At 43.5% G+C, this 17,558-nt stretch overlaps 1 protein-coding gene across 2 annotated transcripts in view; it reads right to left on the minus strand.

Annotated features, from left to right (window-relative positions):
* The window catches only part of LOC105831226 (hemicentin-2), a 56,930-nt gene extending 48,322 nt beyond the window's left edge, over positions 1 to 8,608 (minus strand). Inside the window, exon 1 of one of the 2 annotated variants that reach the window (XM_036289307.1) lies at positions 6,860 to 8,608. In XM_036289307.1, coding sequence (XP_036145200.1) covers positions 6,860 to 6,941 — 82 coding nt within the window. In that variant the 5' untranslated portion in view covers positions 6,942 to 8,608. The remainder of the gene's footprint in view (positions 1 to 6,859) is intronic. The other variant, XM_012671220.3, reaches the window with a different exon arrangement.
* Between the last annotated feature and the right edge of the window lie 8,950 nt (positions 8,609 to 17,558).

Below are 17,558 nucleotides of genomic sequence, written 5' to 3' on the forward strand. Positions count from 1 at the left end.
TTTTTTCCCCCTCTCTTTTTACCGCCCCCTTCGTTTTTTTCGCCTATTCATTTTCCCCTCCTTCGCGGTTTTCACCTCTCGCTTTTCAAGGCCGGATATCCTTCTCTTACGACCGAGTCATCCCTCACAGCCACGGATCTCAAGCTCTCCCGCTCGCTTTCCATCGTCGCGGCCGCCGCTGGCTTTTCCTTTCTTTTCCGGCGTTGCGGTCGAAGTCGCCGCGGCGCAGCGCCGCCATTTACGCGAACATCCTCGATAATAAATCCCGTCAAGTGATTTACGAAGTATCCTCCTGCAGCCACCCGCGAGCGAGCGCCCGCGGACCGCCTTCCGGGCGTAACCCCCCCCCCCGGTGCAGTTTGAAAATTAATAACGCTGACGGCGATAGGCGCTGTAATGCGGCTTTTATGACCCCCGCGATTGCGGAATTAAATATCGCAACAATGACGACGTACCGTCAGCAGCGCGTCCGTATAATTGTCGATTATTTCTACACATGTCCCGCTTAGTAATTGCATATTTCCAGATCACTGACATTAACAATTTTCCATCGTAAAGCGATATACATTTCTTCGTGAAAATATATTGCATCGGCACGATGCTTTATAATATTAATAATTGGCCGCAGCGACATACCAATTAATTATCTTTAATGACTATAGAATATATAGAATTTAAAAAACGTATAATTAGCTGTTTTCCCAAAGGGAATATTCTAAATATTTAATCTGATTGAATATTTAAGATATTTCTTTTGAGAAAACAGTTACATTTTTTTAATTCTATATATTCTAAAGTCTTAATATATATATATATATATAAAATGTAAAAAATGAAAAGAAACAGAAAGGAAGAGAAAGAGAGAGAGATACCTTTTAAGAAAGATGTTACTTATCAAATATAAAAGGTGAGTAAAACTCAAAAAGCAGAGAAAGCATTCCGAAAGAACATTATTTATCAAGCACGAAATCAATTCGATGTTGCGCACATGTTGATTACACGTCGTAGAAGATGAAAAGAACACGACCGTAGGATTAATATTATGCATTCGCCTTTTGTTAAACGTCGCTACGAAATGCAAGCAGTAATATGCGAGGCGGAAAATGACGTCGTCTGGCCTTTACGAGCCAGGATGCTCGCTAGAGAATCGCGATATCGAGGGGGATGACGATCTTGCATTACAAATAGAAAATTGTTACTGCGATATTGGTGCGCAAGGGAACATAAGCGCAGAGACGAAAGGCCCGCCGAGTTTCGTCGTGAAGAAATTCGTTGAACGCGCGACGCAGCTACCGATGGCACAAAACTTTTATTAAAAATTGCCAATGCCCGGCATGCAACTTTTGCTTAATATCGACGCCGGGATGATTTCGCGTAAATATGTTATTACTATTTTCGCGAATTTAAGTGATTGGATATTTTCGCGAGGCCACGCGCCAAATTCTCAAATGTAATTCGCACTTTTTGTCTCCGATAAATGCGGCATCGACGAAAATAATATTGCATTAATTCTACTTTGGAAAATCAATATAAAATTAATCTCAAACGTAAATAATTAATACCGCGGGGTTAATTAATATTGCAAATTTTAGAATTGCAAATTAGCATTATTTCAGCTTTCACTAATAATATTCTAATCTGCAGATAAAGAGGCTATATAATTTAGCGGTCTGTCACTCGTTGAAACAAGTCAATTAAAAAAATTATTGGATTATTTACACCGAATAAATCTTGGGGATCCATTTTCGTTTGGAAAAATATGATAGCTCGCTTTTCGCCCTTAATTCTAAGTGTTTATAATTAATTAAATTGTCCTCGTGTATTTCGGCAGCCCTTTTAAAAGAAAATTGACTCTAAATTACAACGCGGGTTAATATGCAAGCGAACCTGGTCGGGTACGTCACGGAGTGCGTCTTTTATGCGCCTTTTATGCGCATGATGAATGACTTCGTAACGACGCGTCAATATCGAAATAAAACTCGCAGTTCCCTCCCAGCTCGTTCCCCATTACGTATGATCGGTATAAAACGCACTTCTGTAACGCCGTATACACCCGTCCCTATGCACGGGCGATATCACCGGTAGTAAAATCGAGCTCCGAACGAAAAGAGAAGGGACGGAAAAAGGGGTAGAAAAAGGGAGAGCGAACAATACGACGTACCGAAAAATACGTTTCCTTCCTCCCCGACCCGTCACGGCGTCACGTTCCAACTGCAGTTGCATCGCGGCTGCCGAATAGGGCGAACGTGTGCGCCATCGGGGATGTGCGCCCGGAGGGCTGTAAGGGGCAACGTCGCGCGCGACCGGATACATTATCCGCACGGAGCTTCCGGTTATCTCGAGTCACCGATCGTTACATCGCGGACGTTATTTCACGGGGGACGTTGAAGCCCCATTTTTTCTCTCGTTCTTCTCTTTTTTTCGCCCGTCTTTCCCTCCCCTCTCTCTCTCTCTCCTTTTCGTTTCTCTCTCTATTTCTACAGTGACCCGCGGCGACGTGGACACGGATGACATTCCGACATCCCGGGAGTGCGACGACTGCGCTTTCGGTCTATTCCTCCTCCGTCGTCGCTGCGGGCTGTAATTGCAGTTTCCTTTTATTTCGAGGCCGCGCGACGCCCGCGGAATACTCGTGCTTTACAAACTTCCCCGCGTCTTCTCACTACAGTTCGCGATATGAAACTCGAGCTCGGGGGGGGGGGGGGGGAGGATGGTTGGCCACGGCCGCGGTAGCGGCGACGGCGGCGGCGGCGGCGGCGACCGCCGGCGAAAGAATTTTAAGTTTCCATCGAACGAAGTTGCACTCTCGTGGAATTTCAATATCTTCGCCCCGTAATGGACCGTTACTGCACGCATTACGCTCCATTACGAGCACGCGGTTTACCGCAAGGAGATCTGTAACCGTTTAAGCGCGTTCGAAGCCGCGGCGCTTCAAAGCCGCGGCCGTATATACGCCGAGCTTGATCACTTCGAAGAAAATCAATTTTAAAATACGAGAGAGAAAATGCACGAACGCGCTCGCCGGAGACAATTAAAAAACTCGTTATATAAATATAAAACAAATATCTATAATACGTATACATTGCATATATGTTTGTTTTATATAATAAATTTATATATATCTATATTTATTTTTTTGCGTATATTTTACTTTTTCCAATGAATCCGATTTTTCGCGTTGTTTTTTCCCATTTTGATTTTCCTATTGTAACAACAAATCTAAACGGATTTAAAAATAAACAAAAATAGGAAGAGTCTGATGGTTTCGCAGCCGCGCCGTCGTTTCTTTTAACTGTCAAGTACAGCGCAATTAAAGTTTATTAGTATTAATTAAGTCATTGCGCGGTAACATATAACTAACGCGTACGTCTATAATTTTTATATATTTAAGCGGTATATTACTCGTTTGTACATACTATAAAATTAAGCAGTTTCTAACTCGCCTACGTGAATTATTTAGCCTCAAGTGAAACTTAAATCGACAGAAATTGTTGCAGATAATATTACATCATTGTTTATGATACATATTACAATGAAAAACAATAATGGATAGATAACGCAAATTACAAACGAACAACGGAACTGTAAATAATATGTTATTATGATGTTCAATTGTATCGCCGAAATCTTTTCCAATGTGAAATTCTAAATATTTTTTTAGTATTATCACTTTAAAATACACACTCTTCAATTTTTATTATTAAAGCAAACGCAAAGATTAGCACCTGTCTACTTTTAATTCACACTATTGTTCACTATTTTCGTACCTCGCTACGCGTATGTACACACACGGCGTTATATGCATGTATGTACAACTGGGAGTTAGCGTACTTTCATAATTTGCTTTACTGTCAGCAATACAGTGTGTAAAGTCGTCTGCTATAATACGGAAAATATCGCGCGGTGTAGCGTTTGATGTATCCGATCGTAATCTATTCGGTTTAACGATCGAGTAAAAATTTAATGTTCTAAGAACCGTGGCAATTGAGGTAGATAAGGTAACGCTGCTGTGAACGTTCTATATCCCTATTAACTTTACAATCGTTCTACTTTAGTGTAATCGCCGGTTAAACCATGACAAGGACGTTGTATAATATTATACGTCGCATCGACGGATGCTGCTAAACCCATCATTAAAATCTCATGCGCGGTCTTCGCGACTGTATCATCGTTTTCCTTTGTTTGCATGCTTAATGAATAGCTTGGGAACCCTTGACCAGTTTATAAACGGCGGTGTAAAACCTTCACCGTGATAGAAGCCGGGAAACCTTAACCGCACGATCAAATCTGAGTCGTGATACGAAACAGGAGCGATATCTTTAAGAGTGCAAATGAGCGGAAATAGAAGTCGTATCTCGGAATAATTAATTGATATAGCGGATTTTAAGAAGCTTAAAATACCAATCGAAAACTAATAGAGAGTACTGTAGAATAAAAAGATGATTTATATCCCTACGGCTGACAAGAATTGTGCAGTCAAACAATCAAAGCCGTAAATTTGCGAATGATGCTGTATGAATTGTAGGGGGTGTTCTTCATTACAAGAGTTCTCTCTTTCTTTGAAAAGCGTTTCGTACAAAACCGCTTTGTTTATAAAAAATTCCAACGAAATAATTTTATTCCTCGCCCGCTGTGCCATTTTTTTTTTTTCTAAACTCGTGTCCTCTGAGTCTCTACGCCCTTTCCCTCCCCCCTCTCCTCCTCTGTCTTCCCCAAACTCCAGTGCCATTCAATTTTGAACAGAACAGCCGTACCTACGGCGGTACACACCATTATGCATTTGTGTACGCACGCTACACGCCGGGGGTCCATCGTTGGTTCCTGATATACATGAGAATTCGCGGGTATGGGGTGGTCAACGAGGGGGAGAACGGGGGAAAAGGGAAGGGGTGCACATGCAGCGGCTTTGATTTTCAGCCCACGATACGCTACTGCCAATTATTCAGCGTACATGTTGGCCCATTGTGAATCTGTCGAGAGATGGCGGTCGATTACTGCATCCGAAGTGGAGCCGTTATGTCAATTTGCATAATGCATCGATTAAATAAACGGGTTGCGGTCCTGTCCGATGTCGTGGAGCACGACGGCGGCGGCGGAGGGCGCGTCCTCGCCGCCGCCGTCCGCAAAACAACTATTGACAGGCGGCGAATTCTCGACGCCGTTCACGTCCCGCGCGTACGTCAAAATTAATGTACGCCCCCCCCTCCTTCTCTCCCTCTGCCCCCGTCATCTTTTTCCGGAGCTCGCGCACGCGACACGTCACATCACGCACGGCGCGCACGTTAACGATTATGAGGTTGTCGTCGATGTCGCTACGATGACGGTCGCGCTAACTTGTCCTTCGCCATTAATTAGCGGCGTAAATCGCGTCGTCGCGCCTGAAATTCCCCGTCGTGTCCTTTTACACCCCCCCCCTCCCCCCGCATGTTCCCCTGTGCCGTAAATCAGAACGCGTCATTTGTCAACCTGGCGCGCATCAGCCCCCGTTATACGTATACGCAATGCGTATACGAAATGTATATCGGATCGCCGTATAAATTCTCGTCTTGCTTGCATTTAGTTTCGCATTTAATGCCCAAGCCGTTGTTGCATGATAATTGCGGCACGACCCGACGACGTGTTCCGCCGATGCGGTAATTCCAGACATTGGCAAACGTTCGCTAATCGTACAATTATTGTCCGCTTGTATTGTATTGGCGCATACGGTAAATACACGCGGCGCTCCGAAAAATCAATGCAATGATAATAAAAGAACGATATTTTTTTTTTTTATATCGAACATCAGGACAATTTTTTCTTTGATGAAATTTTTGGAAAGTCCGATAGTTAAAGTTTATCTTGGTTAAATATTGAATTCAAAAGTGTGAATAAAATAAAAATATGGATTTTCTCTCTCTCTTTCTCTCTTTGTCTCTTTTATTTTCAGTTAACTGGTTAGATGAGGACCGTCAATGCTTCTCGCGGGTGTATATATTTTCTATCCAATATGGGAAACGATATGACTTTTATGATTTTTCAGTGAAATAGTCATAAAACAATTGTTGCAAACTAAACTGAATGAACTAATTTAATTATTGTTATTTGTTTAAATCTTTACTTGTCAAAGTTCTATAGACGAATGAAAAGAAAGTTTATCGGCCACGTAATTGTGCAGATAGCGTATAAATTATTATCTGATCTCGTTTCCTCGTACGTGTCTAGCGTCATGTGATTTTAATGTTTTACTTTGATTTTATTACTTTGATTTTTAGATGCAGATATAGGATTTTTCAAATTTCTCTAATAACAATTAAATTAAGCACAACCTTTTTTAATCAATTTTAATTCTTTGCATTAAGCATTTTATCCGGCGGCCGCTAACATTGATCGAAATTAAAATTTTACTAAGACAAATTGACCATCCATTGTTCGTCTCGCTATTATGTCGCCTGGTTCATTATCTTGCGTTGTGATATGGAAAATCGATACCGGGCATCGATATAAGCGATCCTAATGCAGGCGCGTAAATATTTTCACTATATTGAAAGCAGGGGAATATTGCAAGCGTAAACATTTTCCCCGTTACCTACGAAAGCAGCGTGAATACTTAGTCTTAAACGTGTCAGCGTACATAAGCGTACATAAGCGATGACGGAGGTTCGCGGAGAAACCGAGGGAGAGGCAACCTTACAGCGAAAATATAGAAAAATATATCTATCGATCCGTAGCAATTATTTGTTTCCGCAATACCATTAGCGAGGGCAGACGGACGGAAAGAAACGGAGCTTTCCTCCCCCTCGCAATTATGTATTATACTATTTCCCTTTCTCTTTTCCTTTCTCCCTTTGGTATAAAGCTCCCAAGTTTTTCATTTACTTACGTGGCTCGTCAACATCGCCGAGCAGAACTTCCGCCACGACGAGCCGAGCCAGCAAGCTCATCAGCAAAAGCGTCCTCTCCATTGTAAGAGAGATGAATCCTTACTGCCTCCTCCTCCTCCTCCTTCTCTTCCGCCTCCGCCTCGTAGTGGTGGATACACCGTCCTTAAATCCCGTGCTTAAGCGGGAGCCGACGCGGCTGATAACTTTCAATGAGACGAGCGTTCTCCCTGTCGATGATCCGTCAGGTCATCCGGAATCTCGGTCCTAACGGGCGCATCTCGTCATGAGACGCGGAAGACGGGGGATTCGTCGCGCATCGATCCTGAACCCCCGGAGGCGCGCGAGCCGGTCCCTCCGCGGCCGATTTTCACCGGCGGCGACCCTCCCCCGCCCTTCCCCCGTTCTCCGTTAAAACGTCCGATATACACAACGAGTAACGAGCGAGAGTGACGGCCAGCCAGGGGCTCCCGACCTGCGCTTTAAGAGGAGGCTTTAAGTGCAGTTGACGGAGAGGCGCGCGAGAGGCACTTCGCCACTGCTGGATTCTCGGCGTAGAACTGCGGATTACAAGTAAGTCGCGGCGGCTTCTTAAGGGCTCCGCGCGCGATTACGCGCGTTATTTATGCACGCAAGCTCCAGTCGTCGTCGTCGTCGTCGTCGTCGTCGTCGTCGTCGTCGTCTAACGGGGTTACTCGATCGGGTAATTGTACATCCTTGCACAGTCTATTAGCGTTCACTTCATACACCACTAGGTCTCACACGCGCGCGCGAAACGTACGAGCCGTCCCACGTCTCTCTCTCTCTCTCTCTCTCTCTCTCTCTCTCTCTCTCTCTCTCTCTCCTCCGTCATTGCTCGGCGGCGTAATGACGTAATGATGTTTTCGAGAACGTGGGAGACGCGGAAAAATCGATAGGCTGACTCGATGACTCCGCTCGTCCGTACGTGGGATGTCGATCGCGCCGGCCACTTGGAGCGTTAACGGGCGCAGTTAACGCGCCGCCGTGCCCCGCGCACGAAAAACATTTTTACCCGTTTGCACCTTGATATATCGGGATTACCGCCCTCGTGCATCCTTCGTCCCCCGCAAAATTCATATATAGCGGCCCCGCCGCTCTCAATAGTAATTACAGCGTGAACGTAGTCGCCGCGAGAAGATAAGGGCGTTCAGGCGGCAAACGCCGGAGCGTTGGCATCTCCAGTGCACGACCGACGGAGTTCTATCAAGTCGATGTTCGAAACGCGGTTTCAGGTACTGACGGGAAAATTGTCGATCACCTGGAAGGAAGAGGATTCGTTTCTCCCAGGTGTTATATCCTGTCTATCTATCTTGTCGCGCGAAAATACGTTCTGTCTCTTCTCGGGAGGGGGGAGAATGCTCCCCCGTCCTCGATGATTCAGTGATGCCAGATCGCAATCCCCGGGTCAGTGGCCGACGCTGGCGAATTGTCGAGTTTTCTCTGGGAGGAGAGAGGAGAACACGGACCACCGCGCGAGGGCGGTCGTCCGTCCACCTCGTGAACGGTCACACTTTCACCTGTCGCACGCGAATCGATCTCCGAGATCGGCGTCCCGGATCTCGTACCTGCGGAAGAACGGCAATCGGTTCGACAGTCGGCGTTTCCCCAACCGATCGAAACGGTCCGCCGGGAAACGCGAGCCCCTGCTCAAGGTAGAAGGCGCGCTCACTGCTGCGTTGCGGCAGGCCTACTGACGGTGCCGTCGAAGGTTTCGGCTCGGCTCGGCGCGACTCGTGCGAGTCCGTCACCCTCCGGTGCGGCGGCCGCTTAAAGCGCCCGCCGATCACTTTTCATCCCCTTCGCTTCCGCGCCCGACCTCGTCCTACTCTACTGCGCGCGCCCCCCCCCTTCCCCTCCACGGGACCGCCCGACACTTCGCGAATCGGGTGAACGTTAGAAAACGACTGTCGTCTCGCTGAAAACGCTGAGACCGCGAACGATACGGAACAAAGAAAACGCGGGCTCGTTTGTGTTTAGCTTGTAGCTTGGAACGTGAGAAATAAGGGTTAATGACTCGGAGAGGTAATCTTTGTACTAGCGCGCGATGTCAACGATCAACGAAGAAAATCTTAAAGGGTACAGGTACATAATTAAAGAATATATGTTAATTTAAAAAGATTACTGTGGACTTCGATTCTAATGTCACGAATGAATTTAAGAATTGTATTCGCATTTAATAACCTTTGTCTTTTTTAAAAGGGAAATATATACACATGAGAGAGAAATAATCTTTTTAGTTTGTAGTCAAAGCACAAATCCTGATGTCTAGTAATATTTTTTGCGTGAATTTATACAGAGTTTTCCTAAGTTTAACATGTGTCTAATATGTGACGTAACTTTAGAAATAAATTCAGAACTTAAAAATAACACAAAATATACATTATAGATTATTTTGATTCAGTTATTAAAATATAGATAATTTTATTAATATTGTAACAAGTGAAAAATATTGGACATTTATAACATATTTATATTTATTAATGAATTTTATTATTTTATAACTTTATTAAATGAATATTTTTTGTTGTCCTCATTATATAGTTTGTTCAAAATGTTCATCTTTTAGTTATTCTACGCTCTTTGTGTATTCCATACGTCGTCTTAATTTACCTAAATCCAATAAAATTTTGAATAAATAATAACTAAAGGATTAATAATATTTACTTTAATAAAATTATAAATTTTTTTTCTCTCCTTTCTCTCCTATTTGTTATTTACATAATTGATGTCCACTTTTATTTTGTATTACATGATTTTAAGTCTTTTCTTCTTATAATATTCAAGATTTATGAAATATAAATTTCATAATTTTTTGAATAATGAATAATTCCTGAATACGAAAAAGGGTGATTCTTTGTTTGCCTTAAAAAGTGGAATTATGTCATGTGTAGGCAAAATACAAAGCATTTATAACTTTCTGTATTTCATGCAAAATGACAACTGTGCGATTAGTACTGTCAAAATGACAGTATGGTGCATAGCGACATGTTGCACGTTCTCCTCATCTGAACAGTTATATCTGCGACTACTTTATGCCTCTCTCTCGATTGACTAAAATTACTTACACGCTATATAAATTTTATGAACAAAATATTTTTTATAAAAAGGTATTTAAACAAATGGTATTAGAAGATATGACCGTTAAAAATTTTTTTGATTGTATAATATAATAGTATACACACTAATAGAACAATATTTGCAATTGTAATTTTAAATTAGTTATATAATTTATATATTATTAATGTAAAATTGAATTGATATAAGCATTAAAAGAAGCATAAAAATATAAAGAAATAAAGTAAAATAAATGTAAATACATTTGTAATATTATATATGTATATTATATATGTATATATGTATATATGTATATTTTTGGAAGTATGATTAATGAATAGCGAATGAATGTATCCGTTTAAATAATTATATAAAACTAAGAGTTGATGGTAGCAAATTAATATACAACAATTAATATAAAATATACTGTTCGTGTTACATACGTAAGATACAAAAATCAGAATGCGTGTTACATACGTAAGATACAAAAATCAGAATCTGAAAATTTTTTTAATATTATTTTTTTCTACTAGTTAAGTTCTTTATATTCACGCATACCAATATACTGCACGCAGTTTTTTTACGTGCGTTTTTGTATTGCAGTAAAATACAAAAAAATTCAAGAAAAATGACAACTGCCAATGCATAAAAGCGCGAGTATTAAAAACTAAAAATTGAATTACAGAACAAGCCGGATTTAATTCGTGCACCCCGCGGGCAGTGAAAGTGATTTACGTGTATGTCGGCTAACCGAAAAAAAATCACACATGTGTACACGCGTGAAACGTATGCATCGCATTGGCATAGACATTTAAAATTCGAGAATATAACTGGAAAAACGTGAAATGTTAGCTCTTTGTCAGCCGCCTCTTTTACCTTTATTTGAAAATTTTACAAAATTTGTATCGTAACAATTTTTTAATGCTTCAATTTGAAAATTGCCTCATGTCAATAAAATCTCTCCCAAAATATCTTCTTTTGAACGGTGCGAGTTCGCAATTGTGCAATAACACTTAACACTATATTTATACACAACAAGTAATCTGCATCGAGGCAGTGTATCACGCTTACTACAATTATAATAATAATAAATATATTTATTAAAGACGCAGGTATACAATAAAGTGTACTCAGGACGAAAGTTTATTGCTTTTGCAACAAGTTTCTAGAATGCCGTTTTAGAGTGATGATTCGCTCTAAATATACTCGCTCGAGAGATATATTATACTTGTCAAAATAGAATAGTCCGAAATATCTGAGTATTATCTCAATGCAATAGCGGTGTATTGCTATTTATCTTATGTAATGCTTACTGTTAATAATAACGCATCACTAAAGATACTTACATTAATTTTTTATTTCAATTACAATAAAAATTAGTAGAAAAAGAAATTTAAGTGTTATGTTATAATGAAAGCCATATCGCATTTTAAGTGTTCAACATTAACATATTTACATTACAGATCAATCTTATTTGATCCTATCCTATCCTATCCTATCTAAAAAAAGGCATGTAAAGTCGATTGCTCGCATTTCTCGAAGATCATTGTTGTCGCTTTTCCGCGATGCCAATTGGTTCTCTCGCTGCGCTTACTTCGTGTTGCAAGAGTAGCTGTCATTGCAATTGAATTTTGACAGCTGTCAAATTTGTATAAATATTATCTATACATTTATTGTTGTAATTTATTTTTAAAAGGTAAAAAATAAAAAGTTAAGTAGCGCGCGCGAAGCACGCGTCTGTGGTGTCTAGTGGTATATAAACTTGAAATATTTTTTATATTCTTTGATAATAATGGTATAAATATTTATTTTAAATATTTTTATAAATGTTTATCATAATTTTTTTAATACCTGACAAACTCAGACATAAAAATATGTACAAATAATTTAGCTTCCGAAACGGACCAATCTCCAATTTAGTTCAAATTTTAGAAATTTCATTTAGTGAAAAAAAACATATGCAAGGATTTTTGGCGACTCAAAAAAAATTTTTTTAAATGTCGGTAAGTAGGAAATCCATAATTTGTAGACAAAAATTTAAATGTGAGTGTGTGTGTGTGTGTGTGTGTGTGTGTGTGTGTGTGTGTGTGTGTGTGTGTGTGTGTGTGTGACCACAGTGAAGCAATGTCTTTGTTTACTTTTTTTATGGGTGTACTTGTAAAATGAGTAAGTGTTAATTCCGTTACCAGACATTGTATTGAAAACCTGCAAACACATGTGAACTTTACTTCGTTTGCAGTGTGCACATGGGTTAGCAACTTGGATGGGGTGCGTGCGTGAGTAAGTGAATGAGTGAGTGAGTGAGTGAGTGAGAGTGAGTGAGAGTGAGTGAAAAGTGAGTGAGGAGTGAGTGAGTGACTGAATGAGAGTAAGTGAGGAGTGAGTGAGTGAGAGTGAGTGAGAAGTGAGTGAGGAGTAAGTGAGTAAGTAAAAGAGTGAGTGAGGAGTGAGTAAGGAGTGAGTGAGTGAGTGAATAAGAGTGAGTGAGGAGTGAGTAAGGAGTGAGTGAGTGAGTGAATAAGAGTGAGTGAGGAGTGAGTGAGGAGTAAGTGAGTGAGTGAGTGAGGAGTGAGCGAGGAGCCGGGAGTGAGCCGGGAGTAAGCGAGGAGTGAGCCGGGAGTGAGCCAAGAGTGAGCGAGGAGTGAGCCGGGAGTGAGCCAGGAGTGAGTGAGTGAGTGAGCGAGGAGTGAGCCGGGAGTGAGCCAGGAGTGAGCCAGGAGTGAGCGAGTGAGTGAGCGAGTGAGTGAGCGAGGAGTGAGCCGGGAGTGAGCCAAGAGTGAGCGAGGAGTGAGCCAAGAGTGAGCGAGGAGTGAGCCGGGAGTGAGCCAGGAGTGAGTGAGTGAGTGAGTGAGCAAGGAGTGAGCGAGGAGTGAGCCGGAAGTGAGCCAGGAGTGAGCCAGGAGTGAGCGAGTGAGTGAGCGAGGAGTGAGCCGGGAGTAAGCCGGGAGTGAGCCGGGAGTGAGTCGGGAGTGAGCGAGGGGTGAGCCGGGAGTCAGCCAGGAGTGAGCCGGGAGTGAACCGGGAGTAAGCCGGGAGTGAGCGAGGAGTGAGCCGGGAGTAAGCCAGGAGTAAGCCAGGAGTAAGCGAGTGAGTGAGCGAGGAGTGAGCCAGGAGTGAGCCGAGAGTGAGCGAGGAGTGAGCCGGAAGTGAGCCGGGAGTGAGCCGGGAGTGAGCCAGGAGTGAACCGGGAGTAAGCCGGGAGCGAGCCGGGAGTGAGCGAGGAGTGAGCCGGGAGTAAGCCAGGAGTAAGCGAGTGAGTGAGCGAGGAGTGAGCCGGGAGTGAACCGGGAGTAAGCCGGGAGTGAGCCGGGAGTGAGTCGGGAGTGAGCGAGGAGTGAGCCGGGAGTAAGCCAGGAGTGAGCCGGGAGTGAGTCGGGAGTGAGCGAGGAGTGAGCCGGGCGTAAGCCAGGAGTGAGCCAGGAGTGAGCCGAGAGTGAGCGAGGAGTGAGCCGGGAGTAAGCCAGGAGTAAGCGAGTGAGTGAGCGAGGAGTGAGCCGGGAGTGAACCGGGAGTGAGTCGGGAGTGAGTGAGGAGTGAGCCGGGAGTAAGCCAGGAGTGAGCCGGGAGTGAGTCGGGAGTGAGCGAGGAGTGAGCCGGGAGTAAGCCAGGAGTGAGCCAGGAGTGAGCCGAGAGTGAGCGAGGAGTGAGCCGGGAGTAAGCCAGGAGTAAGCGAGTGAGTGAGCGAGGAGTGAGCCAGGAGTGAGCCGAGAGTGAGCGAGGAGTGAGCCGGGAGTGAGCCAGGAGTGAACCAAGAGTGAGCGAGGAGTGAGCGAGTGAGTGAGCGAGGAGTGAGCCGGGAGTGAACCGGGAGTAAGCCGGGAGTGAGTCGGGAGTGAGCGAGGAGTGAGCCGGGAGTAAGCCAGGAGTGAGCCGGGAGTGAGTCGGGAGTGAGCGAGGAGTGAGCCGGGAGTAAGCCAGGAGTGAGCCAGGAGTGAGCCGAGAGTGAGCGAGGAGTGAGCCGGGAGTGAGCCGGGAGTGAGCCAGGAGTGAACCAAGAGTGAGCGAGGAGTGAGCGAGTGAGTGAGCGAGGAGTGAGCCGGGAGTGAGCCGGGAGTAAGCGAGGAGTGAGCCAGGAGTGAACCAGGAGTGAGCGAGTGAGTGAGCGAGGAGTGAGCGAGGAGTGAGCGAGGAGTGAGCCGGGAGTGAACCGGGAGTAAGCCGGGAGTAAGCGAGTGAGTGAGCGAGGAGTGAGCCGGGAGTGAACCGGGAGTAAGCCGGGAGTGAGTCGGGAGTGAGCGAGGAGTGAGCCGGGAGTAAGCCAGGAGTGAGCCGGGAGTGAGTCGGGAGTGAGCCGGGAGTAAGCCAGGAGTGAGCCAGGAGTGAGCCGAGAGTGAGCGAGGAGTGAGCCGGGAGTGAGCCGGGAGTGAGCGAGTGAGTGAGCGAGGAGTGAGCGAGTGAGTGAGCGAGGAGTGAGCGAGGAGTGAGCCGGGAGTGAACCGGGAGTAAGCCGGGAGTGAGCCAGGAGTGAACCAGGAGTGAGCGAGTGAGTGAGCGAGGAGTGAGCGAGTGAGTGAGCGAGGAGTGAGCGAGGAGTGAGCGAGGAGTGAGCCGGGAGTGAGCCGGGAGTGAGTCGGGAGTGAGCGAGGAGTGAGCCGGGAGTAAGCCAGGAGCGAGCCAGGAGTGAGCCGAGAGTGAGCGAGGAGTGAGCCGGGAGTGAACCAGGAGTGAGCGAGTGAGTGAGCGAGGAGTGAGCGAGTGAGTGAGCGAGGAGTGAGCGAGGAGTGAGCGAGGAGTGAGCCGGGAGTGAACCGGGAGTAAGCCGGGAGTGAGCCAGGAGTGAACCAGGAGTGAGCGAGTGAGTGAGCGAGGAGTGAGCGAGTGAGTGAGCGAGGAGTGAGCGAGGAGTGAGCGAGGAGTGAGCCGGGAGTAAGCCGGGAGTGAGCCGGGAGTGAGCCAGGAGTGAGCGAGTGAGTGAGCAAGGAGTGAGCGAGTGAGTGAGCGAGGAGTGAGCGAGGAGTGAGCGAGGAGTGAGCCGGGAGTGAGTCGGGAGTGAGCCGGGAGTGAGTCGGGAGTGAGCGAGGAGTGAGCCGGGAGTAAGCCAGGAGTGAGCCAGGAGTGAGCCGAGAGTGAGCGAGGAGTGAGCCGGGAGTGAGCCGGGAGTGAGCCAGGAGTGAACCAGGAGTGAGCGAGTGAGTGAGCGAGGAGTGAGCGAGTGAGTGAGCGAGGAGTGAGCGAGTGAGTGAGCGAGGAGTGAGCGAGGAGTGAGCCGGGAGTGAACCGGGAGTAAGCCGGGAGTGAGCCGGGAGTGAGTCGGGAGTGAGCGAGGAATGAGCCAGGAGTGAGCCAGGAGTGAGCGAGGAGTGAGCGAGAAGTGAGCGAGGAGTGAGCGAGGAGTGAGCCAGGAGTGAGCTAGAAGTGAGCGAGAAGTAAGCGAGGAGTGAGTGAGTGAGTGAGCGAGGAGTGAGCCGGGAGTGAGTAAGGAGTGAGTGAGTGAGTGAATGAGAGTGAGTGAGGAGTGAGTGAGGAGTAAGTGAGTGAGTGAGTGAGTGAGTGAGGAGTGAGCGAGGAGTGAGCCGGGAGTGAGCCGGGAGTGAGCTGAGAGTGAGCCGGGAGTGAGCGAGGAGTGAGTCAGGAGTGAGCCGGGAGTAAGCCGGGAGTGAGCTGAGAGTGAGCCGGGAGTGAGCGAGGAGTGAGTCAGGAGTGAGCCGGGAGTAAGCCGCGAGTGAGCGAGAAGTGAGCGAGTGAGCGAGCTGGCGAGTGAGCGAGGAGTGAGCGCGTGAGCGAGCTGGCGAGTGAGCGAGGAGTGAGCCAGTGAGTGACTGAGTGTGTGAGTGAGTGAGTGAAAAAGGGTGCAAGGAAGGGAGCAAACGAGCGAACGTAACTAGATAAATATGTAGCTAGGTAGCTAGGTAGCTAGATAGCAGTAAGTATGCAAGTAGGTATGTATGTTGGTATGTATGTATGTAGGTAGGTATGTAAGTATGTATGTATGTATAATTAAACTTTACATTTTTTTATTTAAAATTGCAGAAAACGTTTGATTAATGTAAATGAAAGATAGAGAAAATCAAATTGCAATTATTATGATTTTTAAAGGAAAAAGTCAGATAGCGCGCGCGCAGCGCGCGCTTGTAATGTTCTAGTTTTAATAAATTTTAGATATAGGAATTATTTTCGCTGTAGAATTGAAAGCTTTTTGTCTCTTCTGCTCTCTTCTGTTATGTTTATCATTGTGACATAACTTCATGATGCAGCGCTTCTTAATTAATCCGAATAAGTACATGATAATGTACTAGACTGATTAGATAGTTGATCGACGAAGATTAACAGATAGAAGTTTTTTATAAAGATATATTTATAAAAACGTCGAATTTTGTTTATTGTTAAAACTAAAAGAAAGAATAAATACCTATTAATAATTCTCCTTTGTACATGTCGTAGATTACTTTATTATTTGTTATTTTTTGGAAGAATATAATTCTCCCGAAGTTGTCAAAATAATCGACAGTAGAATTAACTTCTTCACACCGAACTAAACTTTCCGATAGTTATATCTCAGAGATATCTAATATAGATATACTATTGTATATTGCCAAAGTGAACGTAAAATATTTCAGTAAGATATTGCAAATTATTGTGTTAATTCCCTTTCAGCGATAAAACTTAATTTTTTTTCTGAAAAATAATGTAATGTCAATTGCGCTCTTAGATTAACCGTTGAACGATTAAAGATTTTAAATTTAACTACTATTTCCTTTTTTGCAATTTTTTTCAATGAAATCTTATCATTCATGATGATTATATATGCATGAATAGTATGTGACACATTTCAATAATATGCTAATATATTTAAATTATTTTTATTTTTGTTACAGAATTGAGAGGAAACATTTCTGTCTTTTCTGTTACGTTTATTGTTGAAAAATGTTTATAGCTTCCACGATAACAGTGTTAAATGAATCTTAATCATTGTTTGATTATTAAATTTCAAATTTATTACTTTACTCACAAATAAATTTATCTAGTAAGATATTGCAAGTTATGGAAAGAATCTAATTTTTATATATTCCCAGCAACATATGGATATTAATAGATATATCAAATATTAACATTTTAGATCAAAAATTGAAATTTTTAGAAGCGACGAATAAACAATCTTCTTGTATTAATTACAGAAATATTTTATGAAAAAAAGTGAAGTTTAAGATTGATGTATCGGCAAAATGTTAAAATAATATATTACTTAGTTAATAAAAATTTTTGTTATTAATAACAAAAAAACATACACATATTTTTAAATAAAGAATAATTAATGTGTTTTTACATTAACGGAAACCACACTCCAGAAACTTTATTATTTTTGTGTTTGTGTATGTGTGTTCCGTGCATTATCCATTTTAAAAATTGTAATCCAAATTTAGCTTCTGTAATATAATAACAGAAGCTGTGTACAGATTTTTTTCAGTATTTAGTATTTAAACCGTTCAGTATTTAAACCGTTTTACTATTGCAATTTACACTTTGTCATTATTTAAGATTATTTCTCCTTTTGTAAAATAAATTTTAACGCAATAAACACGCAGAGCTTAAAAGTAAATAATAATAACAGTAGTAAATATTATATGATAATAAAAAATAACTTTAGATATACCTAATTAAGAAACAACACTTCACGCGATATTAACT

The sequence above is a fragment of the Monomorium pharaonis genome, chromosome 7, assembly GCF_013373865.1.
Source record: "Monomorium pharaonis isolate MP-MQ-018 chromosome 7, ASM1337386v2, whole genome shotgun sequence".
Lineage (NCBI taxonomy): Eukaryota > Metazoa > Arthropoda > Insecta > Hymenoptera > Formicidae > Monomorium > Monomorium pharaonis.